An 11734-nucleotide genomic window follows, 5' to 3' on the forward strand; every position below is an offset into this window, starting at 1 on the left:
GGTGATAATGTATGCAGTGAACAGTAATTGGGCCTGAAGACCAGATGTAGTAAGCCTGAAAAGGTAGAGTGGAGCCAGAACGTCAAGGGCTTTAAAAATCAAACCCCAAAATTGGTATTTGAAAACAGGAAATAGGGACTTAATCTAGCTTCTTGAGAATGGGAGAGACTTGGTCAAATTCTGACCTTTGGGGTACAAGTTTGGTGAGTTTGGCAGTTGTGATGAGTGGGAATTAGAAGGGAAGTGCTTGAGGCTTCCATTGGAAGGTTATTTGCAGTAGTCCAAGGGATGAGTGGTGAGGCTGTGTACGGCATGGGTGGAGGGGAATAGAGACACATCATTGTGAAGGTAGAACAGGCAAGACTTGGACTAGAGGAGTGAGAGGGAAGAATTGAAGATGATTCCTAGGCTGGAAACCTGGCTTACTAAAAAGACAGTAGTGCCCTCAACAGAAATAGGGAAATTAAGAAGAGAGGGAGGGGCAGCTAGCTGGTACCACCTGCTCTGCAGTCAGGAGGACCTGAGTTCAAATTCAGCCTTAGACACTGACTACCCGTGTGACCCTGGGCAAGTCATTTAACTGCTTCAAAAAAAGTGAGGAGGGATAATGAGTTCTATTTTGGACATGGCTAATAGGCAGTTGTTTATGTGGGAACAGAGCAGGCTCTAAGAGAGAGGTTAGGTATGTAGATATAAGAGTCATCTGAATAAAAATGGTAGATGAATCCATGGGAGCTGAAAAGATCAACAGCAGAGTGTAGAAAGAGAAGAGAGCCCAGGACAGGATCCAAGGGATGGGATATGGGCAGAGAAAACCAAGGAGCTAGAAGAACCAGGAGAGATCAGTATCCTGAGAAGCCAGAGAGGAGAGAGTGTCCAAGGGGAAAGAGTTGTTAAGGCTAAAACCTGAGTATTTGCCCATCACTGATCACTGATAACCTTAAAGCAGCTGAATGAGAAAAAAGGAAGCTAGATTTCAAGGGGCTGAGGAGCAGGTGGGAAGTGAAAAGGTGGAGGAAAATCCATCAATTAACATGTATTGGCATCTGCCATGGTACTAAATGCTGGGGACCCAAAGGAAGGCCCCCCCCAAAGAACCCCAGTCCCTGCCCTCAAGGAGCACCCAGTCTAATGGGGGAGACAACATATAAACAACTACAGTACATGCGGACCAGATAGATAACAGGCGACAAGGGGGAAAGTCGGAAAGGGAAAAGGGAAGGCTCAGAGATTAAGGAGGTTTGGGAAAGGCTTCAGGAACTAAGACCTGAAAAAGTCAGGTGGAGAAAAGAAAGCCTGGAGGCTGAGTATGGGCAGCTTTTTTTAGGAGCCTGATGTAAAAGAGATGTGAAAGAGAAAAAGGTAATAGCTTGAGGGGATGGTGAGATTAAATCAAGGGTTGTTTTTTTTTAATATATATTTTTTTTCAGTTAGCAAAACCCTACATCTCCCTCCACTCCCCAATGAAAAAGAAGGAAAAATAAAACTCTTGTGACAAATATGCATAATCAAACAAAAATTCCTAGGTTGGCTATGCCCAAAAAAATCTATGTCTCAACCTGCTCCATAAGTCCATCACCCTGGAGCTGGATAACACGAGTCATCACCTGTCCTCTGGAATTGTGTGGTTTGAGCATTGCACTGACCAGGGTTCTGAAGTCATTCACAATGGTTTGCCTTTACAATTCTATTTTTATTACTAGAAGGGCTTGGGGAAGGAACCAATGGATAAGGAGGACTAGCAAATGAAGGCATGGGCATGATCAGAAGGACCACCTCTGAGGAGAAGGGGAGTGTAATGGAATCCAGGGGATAAGCAGAGGGGGTGGTTGGAAGTGTGGACACTGTGTTAAATATGAGAATATGTTCTCCCTTATTACAGACATGTATTACGTATAAAATCACAATCAGTCCAAGAGAAAATGAACAGAAACATGTCTGGCCCCTTGTGGGTGCAGTGAAGTACTTTGGGAAAAGGTTAACCTCAGATTGGTGCTGCTAGAACCAAGAGAGAGGTACTGAGAACTGGGAGAGGAAGTACTAGTTAGAGCCTGAGAGAAACTCAGCTTTATCACCCTGTCTTTGCTGTTCCTGAGAGTGAGCAAAGTCAGTCAACAAGCACCTACTATGTGCTGGGTAGAAGAGCATAGTGAATGGGGGGAGGTGTGAAGAAGACCAGGATTCAAGACCACATGTGTCCCCTGAGGGCAGTGCCCCCAGCAGTGACTGAGCAGGTGCCCATCTCTACCCCCATCACTGCTCCCACCCTGGCTTTCTTGCTTCTTCTCACACACCGTGCTCCATCTCCTATGCTTATAATCCTTGGCTTTCCTCGAGACTGGGTTCAAGTGAAGCTGTATCCCCCCCAAGGTCACCAGCCATCTACCCCCACATGCACCCCCCCCCATATGTGCGTTTTGTCTGGAAATCGGGGGCTGTCTGGGGTGTTTCTTCACATCCTCAGCTTATCGCAGGGCCTGGCACAGAGTATGCACTTAATAAATGCTGGCCGATTCATTGATAAGCATTTTATGCCAGTGAAATCACAAGCCTGCCCCCTCCCCAAATGTTTGAGGCTCTGTGCCCAGAATGAAGCCTGATATCCGCTACCCTCCAGGAGCTAGTCTGTTTTAACGGAGGAGCTGCTACAGGCTTCACGCTGTATCTGGACAAGTTTCTGTTCTGCTACCTCACAGTGCTTGGTGCTTTTAGATTTGCCAATCGTTTTACTGACATCATCTCATTTGAATGGCACAATGACCCTGGGAGGTATGATTATCCCTCTTTTACAATTTCAGAAACTGAGGCTCAGCAAGGAGGGAGAGTTTGGGGTTTGCTTTGGTCCAGACCACCTAATTCTATAAGTAGTCATTCCCTGGGCCCCATCCCCCCGATACTCTGCTTGTCCTCTTTTCCATTATCTCCTCAGTAATTTCCTGTTCCTCCTACTCCCCTAGCCCTTTTACAACAAACTCAACCACCTTAGGTTTTCCCCCTCCCACCCTATTGTCCTTCCTGCCAGGAAGATCAACTTTGGCCCATTCAGTGAACTTGCTGCACAATTTAAGGGGTTGGTGCCACCTTAATGGGTCCCACTGCTTACTTTTATGAGCCAAGTATTAGATGCCTCTCCTAGCTACCCTTCTTTTACCCAAGACACACAGGGAATGGTTTCTTGACCTGGGTTCTGCCTGCCCCTCCCCTCCTCACCCCACCCTAACTTGTGCTGTGGTTGTCTGACCTAGTTGTCAGCTGAACCACACTGAGAAGCTGTATCTCCCTCTTGCCAGCACAGGTAATGGGGAGCCTCAGCCTGACCCTAACCCTGAGATTGCCAGTTTCTCCTGCTAGAAAGCAAACTGCCCCCTTTCTCAAACTCATTCGAGTAGGTTTTTTTGGCCCCTCTTCACGTAGCTTTTCCCTCTCATGTGACTTGCTCTGGGTTGAAAAGGGTCGAAAAGAAGACAGGAGGGTACTCCCAGTCTGACCACACCCCAAAATGGTGGGACCCTGTCCCCTAGGAGCTGATAAACAGCACAGACCATGAGGTTTGGGGGCTGAAGTAAAGTGGAAATCTTCTTGGAGGAGCCTATAAGAAGAGAGGATGATGATGGGTAGCTAGAAACCAGGTGAGAATGACTTTATGTGGGGACAATGACAGAATGGCCTAGCCAAAGAGGATATACACCCTCCCCTTTTACAAATGGGGAAATTAGAGCCAAATTGACCAAGGTCACATGGCTAGTAAGAGACTCCAGGTCCAGCATTCAGCACAAGTTAAGGATGGAAACAAAATTTGGATAGTAGAGAGCTTTGAGTTACACCTGACTTTAGACAGCTTGGATATATTTTTCCTGAAAATTAGGATTAAATGTTCTCCTTCCCACCCTCCCCCAGCATAAAATGCTTTTGGAATACGGTAAATTGTTTCCCCATTGACCAAAAGATTTCTGGGAGAAAGGATGTGAGCTTAAGATGCTGAAGAGAAATGGGGGGGGGGGAAATCCCCTCACTTGTCACTAACAGCAGCCTCCTCCCTACAACACATACCACAGGGCCGGATCCTAGTAGATTGGGGATTGTCACTGGCTGGGGAGGGGCAGATACCATCTTCCAATAAGTTCCTCCCTGCCCCAGGCTAAGCCCTTAGGACTGATGGGATGGGGAAAAATCCCCTTACAATTCCAGGCCTTCTCCCACCTTTGATCTCTGCCCTCCCAAACTTTCCAATCCAATTCACTTGTTTTACAAATGAAGAAACCAAGGCAGGGGAAATGTAACAGTAGGTGGAATTTTTGAGTCCAGGCCCGCTGACTTAAAAGCCTATGCTTTTTTCACTGTACATGTCTGGCTTCAGACCCATTCATACAGTGGTAACAATGTTCATTGTCTTGTCTCATGTTAAATTCGTGGTAGTGACTGGCCTCGGCTACCTCCATCAGCTAAAGGGGCCAGGGCCTGTGCAGTCCCAGCATTGCATCAGCAGAATTTGGAGCACTCAATTCCAAAATGTCATAAATATACAAGGTGCAGGAAACCACTCCAGGTGTTAATTTGGAGTCTATGAATTAACTAGGGGGGTTGTTTTTTTTTTTTTTAATGCAGTGATCATTATATTTCAGTATAATCAGATTCCTTTGTAATCCTGTGGATTTTATTTTTATGCATTTAAAAATATGAGAATCTGTGATCTAATCTAACCCTCTTATTTTTCAAGAATGATGCAACCCCCCCACCTCTCCATTGAATAAAAAAATAAAAACCATCATAAATATGTATATTCCAGTAAATTTAATTCTCACATTGGTCATGCCCCCGAAATGCACCTCTGCATTTTAAGATCATCACCTCTCTGGCAGGACGTGAGTAGTGTCAACCCTCTCATTTTGCAGAAACAGACACTGAGGCCCAGAGAAGGCAAGGGACTTGCCCAGGACCATACATCGAATTTGCAACAGAGCCAGACCCTAGAGGCCTGCTCGGCTAGCTCACTTTCCACTGGCACACGTATTTGCGCCCTCCTCCTCGCGGATCGATGGCAGGATTCCCGTAGCCTGGCCACCTCAGCCATTGGTCCGGAGGTCCAGGGCCGGAAGGCGGCTGGATAGCTTCCAACCTTTCCGAGCCCGGGGTAGGAGGAGAGAAAGTAGACAGCTTTCCCAGGCCACGCCCAGCAGACGTCTCCAGCGTCCGCCCCGCCCCCCCAGTCTCGCCCGACGTGGCGGCCCCAGAAGAAGGCGGGAGCGAGAGGGGACCGCCTTTCCCTCCCACCCCGCCTCCTCTCCTCATCCCCGCCCCCGCCAGCTTCTGGACGTTTAAAGGGATCTATTTAAAGGGGAAGTGACTCATTTTTCATAGGCTCGCCCGGCCCGGCCCGCTTCTGGATCCCCGGGGCTCGCTCGTTCCTGGGCTGGTCCCCGCCTCGACCCTGGCCTTGGCCACGGCGCCGGCGGGCTAGGGGGCCGCGTGAAGGGATCATGGCCGAGGGGGCGGTCCCGAAGGGGTCCGGGGATTCCGTGTCCCGGCGTTTCGTCTACGAGGTGCCGGCCTGGATCATGTGTCGCTTCTACCGAGTGATGGATTCCCTGGAGTCGACAGACTGGTACAAGTTCGGTGAGGAGGCGGAGGAAGGGGCACGGCCAGCCCGAGGGAGAGGGGAAGTGGCCCGAGCGGGAAGCAGGGGCTTCCCACCTCCCCAGCCCAGCTCGGGGCACCGGGATAGGAAAGGGCCGGGCGGCTGAGGGCGGCCTGTGCTACCCGACCTCCCCGTGGCTTCCCGGACCCCTTCCCTCTGTTTCCGCCCCTGGCCGTGACCCTCGGGGCCGCCGCTCGGCGCGGAACAACCCCGATCCTTGTGCCCCCCCCCTCCCCGTAGCCACTTTCTCTTCTCAGCGTGTTGGAGAATCCCATGCCAGGGAGATGGGTTGGGGAGAATCATGGGACAATCAAGAGCATAGGATCGTGTCTGGAGCCAGGAGAGTTGACCCTATTATCTCTGCAATACTCCCCTTTCTCTCCTCCGACCCCGGGATGCAGGCTCTCATTCTCTCACACCTGGACTATTGTAATAACTGCTGGGGGATGGGGGGGGGAAGGGGGTGCTGCCTGCCCCAAGTCTCTCCCCATCCCATTGTGTCCTACACACACACACACACACACACACACACACACACACACACACACACACTGAACCGCCCCCCCCCAATCCAAGCACCCTATCTGATACTCCACCAGTTTCCTTAGAGATCATCTGATCTAAGCCTCTCACTTGACAGAGGAGGTAAACTGAGATGCAGAGAGGTGACCCAGAAGGGGCCACTTTCCCAGAGGGACAGGTAGGGAAGGGATTCCAGCTCAGGACTCCTAGAGATTGGCTGCCCAGAGGCTCCCTTTTTCTTGTTGGTAAATTCATCAACCCTGATATTGGTAGCTTTGGGTCCTTGCAGAGGAGGGAGGATAGAGCTGAGCTGGGGAAATTGAGGTAAAGGTTTAAATAAAAAGCTTCCCTTTGCCATCCCCCATCTATTCTCTTGACCCCAATCTAAACCAAGACCATGCAGAAGGGTTTGTCCAGTCCAAGAGGCCACGGTCTGGCTCTTCTTTTGCCCCCACCCCCACCCCTTGCCAGAAAAAATATGGTCAAGGAGGAAAAAGGGCCAGTATTCAACATGAGGAGAGGAAAGATGATCAGAGACTGAGGAAGATGGCCAGAGGGCAGCAAAGGACCTGCTGGAGAAGGGGGCTTATTCTCCTTCCCCCCACCCAATTTGTTCACGAAGCTTTTCAAATTCTTTCTTGCAAGTGACTTGGGGCTATAGGAACAAATGGATTTAGAACTGAAAGAGAATGGTCCATGTAAGAGAATTAGTCCAGCTCCCTCATTTTACAAATGAGGAAACTGAGGCTCAGAAAAGGTAAAGCCACTTGCCCTGAGTCACACAGTTGAGGTTAGTGGCAGAGCCAGTATTAGAACTCTAATCCTGTGGCTCAAAACCCAGGGTTTCCTTGGCCATGGGCAGGGGCAAGGTGTAAGTGACAGGACAGGGCTAGTACTCAATTCATGTCACAGCAGGGATTGTGGTCAGAATTGGGGCTGGAGGAGGCCTGGATGTCACCAAAGCCAACAGCCAGGCCCCAACCTGCTTCTGTCCTTGACAAGATGGTTCTAGGACATCTTTGGCTGGACTGTGTGGGGCTGACCCGTTTTCTTGATTGTCAGCATCCCTCATCGTTCAGGACCAGACAGAGCTTCGGCTGGGGGAGCGGTTTCAAGATCGAACAGCCAGGATCATGTGGCCTTGGATTAACAAAAATGCTCGGGTTTCTGACCTCCTTCATATCCTCACTCACCTGCAACTGCTTCGAGCCCGAGACATCATCACCAGCTGTGAGTTTTTCCTCCCCACCCCAGTCCCCCAATCTCCCCACACATTTACCCAACCCCGTATCTACTTGTAAGGGTCGTCTAGCAGTGCCCAAATGGTGCCCCTCCCTTCCTTCTCTCAAGTCCCCAGCTTTCCCCCAGAGCTGCCCCTGTTTTAGGTCTGGACTTGGGGAAGAATAGTTGGATTGGTGGACTACAGCCCCAATGGAAGCTGAGTGTCAATTTAAAGAACTAGTCCTGGTCCCAGCCCCTAAAGTCCAAGGGACTTTCCCTCTGCCTCCCACACCCCAACCAGGCCCCAGCTGGGCTCCTAAAAATAGCATCCACCCCCCTCTCCAGAGAGAGGATCTCCCTCACCCCACCCTTGTGAAAGGAGGCAAGCCTATGTCCTTCCCCTTGGCCCCAAGAAGGTAATAGAGTGAAGGCGGAAAGCATGTTATCCCTCACCCCCTACATACCCCTTATCATTCTTTGCTATCATTCTTTTATAACAGTATCTTTGTGTCTTTTCTTTCATTCCCTATATTTTAGGGGATCCTGAACCCCCATCATTGCCCCTTACTGACTCATTAACCTGCACACCCACACCTCCATGGCCCCCTCCTCACTCAAAGCCCACTAGCATCCATAAGGAAGAGGGCACCAAGCCTCCCAAGGTGCCACAGTCTGCCTCGACCTTCCATTCCCCAGGTAATGGGTCACTGTATTTGGAAACGGGGAATCCAAAGCTTCTTGAAGGAGAGGGCAATTAACATTGCCCCCTTAAAACCCCCCTGGGCCTTTCGTAGCCTTCCCTCCTTCTCAGATAGCAGGCCCAGATCTCTGCCCTGGGCTTACTGCAGCCAGCTGTGTTCTTAGAAAGCTATGTGTCCTTCAGATTTCTGTAAATTAGATTCTCTTTGAGGTGAAACCCAGGAGCTGGCTTCAGGTAGACCTTTCTGGAATGTCAAATCCTTCTGTAAACAAGTAGAAAAATCCCCCTTAGAGTTATTTCTGATTTTTACTTCAAACCAAAAAGCCTCTGGCTGGTGAGCTGAATGCTCAGGGAGTGTCCCAGAAAGCTGTCACTCCTCAGCCCATCCAGTCCCTAAGAAAGGGCAGAGGACTCTGGGCCTGGGCATCAGATTGAAGCTGATGGGGTACAGGGGGAAGGGTGGCCAGGTTTGGTTGGGGAGGCCCTGATCTGGGACAACCCAATCACATTTTACTTTCTTCCCCTCACAAAACTTTTCCAGGTTTCCCCTCAGACTCCTGGCCCTTCCCTTGCCCTACCCCGAGCCCTGCACCCCAAGGGGTTGGGCCATTCGCCTCTAACACCTCCTCTACTTCCACAAAGGTATGTGTGTTCCCTCAATCTGCCCCAAGTGCCCCCACTGGGCAGAGCCCTTACCTAGGCACTGGGGGAAGAGACTGGAAAGAGGAAGCTCCCACCCTCAGGGAGACCCCTCATCCAGTAGGGAAGAAAGAGAACATCCAGGAGACAGATGGACAGTTCATTTCAATTTGACAGATATATTAAGTTCCTTGAGGGAGGCAGTGTGAGGAGTGGGAGGAGCCCTGGCTCTGAAGGTAGAGACCCTGGGTTCAAATCCCAGCTCTGTTGCTGCCTACCCATGTGACCTGGGTAAAGTCACATCCCCTCCCTGGCCTCAGTTTCCTTCTGTGTAAAATGAAGGAGTTGGCCTGGATGGCGTCTGAATGCCCTTCCAGCACTAGGGCTAGGAGCCTACTTTGGGGATAGAGCTAGAAAGACACGACTGAAAACAATCCAAGATAGTCTACTCTGTGCTAGTAATGAAACCTAACCTGCCCTTGAGGAGCTTATTTTTTTTTCTTACTTTTGGAGGAGGAAAGGCAGGGCAATTGGGGTTAAATGACTTGCCCAAGGTCACACAGCTCACATGTATGAGGCCGGATTTAAACTCAGGTCCTCCTGACTTCAAGGCCACCTCCTGCTCTATTCACTGCACCACCTAGCCACCCAAGGAATTTATATTTCACTAAAAGTGACAACATGTACACAGATCTGGAGCAAGAAGGGGCCTTAAAGTCTTACTCTCTCATTTAACAGATGAGGAAACTGAGTCTACATGATAATCTTAGGAGGGAAAAAAATGTGAATAACTCAGGGAGAAAGGATGGGCAGTGGGAAGCAAAGCAAAGCCATCCAAAGCTTGAGGGGCCTCAGTGGAGGTAGGGAGGATTTAAGGGACAGAGGAGTTCAAATCCCAGCTCTGCCACCTACTAGCTGTGTGACCTGGGGCAGGTTCACCAAGATGGCAGGGACCTCTCCTGCTTTGCACAGGAATGCATGGTGGGAGAACTCATTCAGCTCCCATTTGTCGAATTGAATTGAAACAAGGAAGGAGAGGATTCTGCGAATTAGGGTTGGCGATGTCTAGGCATAGCCTGCCTTATAAATTCTTCCTCTTTGTACACAAGTGAGTCTTCTCTCCTCCACTCAACTAAAAAGACAAGAGTAAAGATACTAGTTTATTGGCCATTCAGCTGATGGCTAGACAGAGTTGAGTAACAGTAGGGAAAGAGGCAGGCCCCCATGAGCAGCCTGGTGGAGGGCCTGAGGCCACTTGGCAGAGGGAGGTAGTGGGTTCCATATGCTCCAGCTTCACCCAGCCTGGGGGGGGTCGGGTCTCCTCTTGCAGCAAGGAGAAGAGAACAGAATCTCCCCAGTGGATTGTGCCAACCCATCCCCCTTCCGCTGGCCCTTCCTTGAGATCGCCCAGGCCACCTGCAACTTCTCAGAGGAGCTGAAGATTGGCGAGGGAGGTTTTGGCTGTGTGTACCGCGCTGTGATGAGAAATACTTCCTATGCTGTTAAAAGGCTCAAGAAGGTCTGAAGAGTAATGGGTTGGGATGGGGAGGGAGAGGGAGAGGTCCAAAGCTATGCAAACTTTAGAAATCCAGGGAGGAGCTGAGGAAGGTGTGGGTGTCTGACAGAGCAGAGGGATATCCCTTGGGTGAAGGGGGGTGGCAGAGAGGGGGAAGCTGCTGGACATTCCTTCTTCTAACCCTGGCTACAGGACGCTGAGCTGGAATGGAACACCATCAAGATGAGTTTTGGCACGGAAGTGGAGAAATTGTCTCGGTGAGCTGCAAAAGCCCTGGGGGAGTCAAGCAGGGGGAAGGAGAGACAGTTGTGGCCTTAGGTGGGAGGAGGACCATGGATGTGATGGGGGAGCAGGAGCCACTGGTCACTGGAAGGCATGGCAGTGACGATCTAGTTCAGGCCTGTTATTTTAGAAGTGAGAATCCTGAGGCCCAGAGAAGGGAGTGTGGCATCAGATGGAGAATCAGAAAGACCTGGCTTCAAACACTATCTGGCATTTAACTAGCTGTATGACCCTGGGTGGCTTCCTTGATCTTTTTGGGCCTCAGTTTCCTCATCTGTAAAATGGAAGTATTGTGGGGTTGTTAAGCACTATAGAACTCTTAGCTCTTGTTATTATCCTCATCACTCCAAAGTATCACAGTGAGTTAGCAGGAAGCAGAGCAGGGAGAGAGCCCAGCTCTCCTGACTCAGAGACCCAGGTTTTTTGTGCTATACACCCTGCCCCTGTTTGGGAATAGGGTGGCCCTATGGTTCTTGTATCATGAATTAAGGCACAGAGATAGTTAGCAATAATCAGGGTGCCTTATCCAAAACATGTTCTTCCACAGCTTCTGACCCCGCCTTTCTCAACCAGGTTCCGTCACCCAAACATTGTGGACTTTGCCGGCTACTGCATTCAAGACAACATCTATTGCCTGGTCTACGTCTTCCTACCCAATGGCTCCCTGGAGGACCAGCTCCACTCTCGGGTGGGTATTCAACCAATTGAGTAATGTTGACTTTTCTCTGGTCCAACACCCCAGTCCCTGTGCAGCTTCCCAGATGTGATCCTTGCCTTTGGGGCACCAGAAGCTAGATGAGACCCAGGCATCTGCTGTATGCTAATCACCATGCCAAGTACTAGGAATATTAACAAATAGCCCAACAATCAAAGAGCTTACTTTTCTTCTTCGACTAAGGTCTTTGGTTACATCCTCTTCATTTCTGAAGATATCCATCTCCCACTGCCATCTAGCCATCCCTTTTAACAAAGATTAAAAAAGAAATAAGAAAATACAAGTCAACAAAACTCCCCAACATGTTGAAAATATATGCAATATTCCACCCCCATGGTCCCCCCAACCTCTGCAATTTTCTCGATATTCTCCAGGCCCAAACCTGGTTATCATATTTACCCAATAGTCATATTGTATTGAGGAGACTAAGTTTGTATTCAGAAAACGGGGGGGGGGGGGCAGTTCCTTTCCATTTACATTGTATTAGTCATTGTGTATATTGTT

The 11734-nt window shown here is 49.8% G+C and overlaps 1 protein-coding gene across 6 annotated transcripts in view; it reads left to right on the forward strand.

Annotated features, from left to right (window-relative positions):
• Positions 1-5315: 5315 nt before the first annotated feature.
• IRAK1 (interleukin 1 receptor associated kinase 1) overlaps positions 5316-11734 on the forward strand; it is a 20400-nt gene continuing 13981 nt past the window's right edge. For 4 of the 6 annotated variants that reach the window (XM_069108414.1, XM_069108415.1, XM_069108416.1 and 1 more), the window contains exons 1-7: positions 5316-5613; positions 7220-7387; positions 7916-8074; positions 8620-8720; positions 10048-10236; positions 10426-10490; positions 11089-11203. In XM_069108414.1, the coding sequence (XP_068964515.1) occupies positions 5478-5613; positions 7220-7387; positions 7916-8074; positions 8620-8720; positions 10048-10236; positions 10426-10490; positions 11089-11203 (933 nt within the window). In that variant the 5' untranslated portion in view covers positions 5316-5477. The remainder of the gene's footprint in view (positions 5614-7219; positions 7388-7915; positions 8075-8619; positions 8721-10047; positions 10237-10425; positions 10491-11088; positions 11204-11734) is intronic. The other 2 variants (XM_069108417.1, XM_069108419.1) reach the window with 2 other exon arrangements.

Source organism: Petaurus breviceps, unplaced genomic scaffold (genome assembly GCF_028583685.1).
Source record: "Petaurus breviceps papuanus isolate PSGF00001 unplaced genomic scaffold, PetGlider_PUasm1.0 90386, whole genome shotgun sequence".
In the NCBI taxonomy this organism is placed as follows: domain Eukaryota; kingdom Metazoa; phylum Chordata; class Mammalia; order Diprotodontia; family Petauridae; genus Petaurus; species Petaurus breviceps.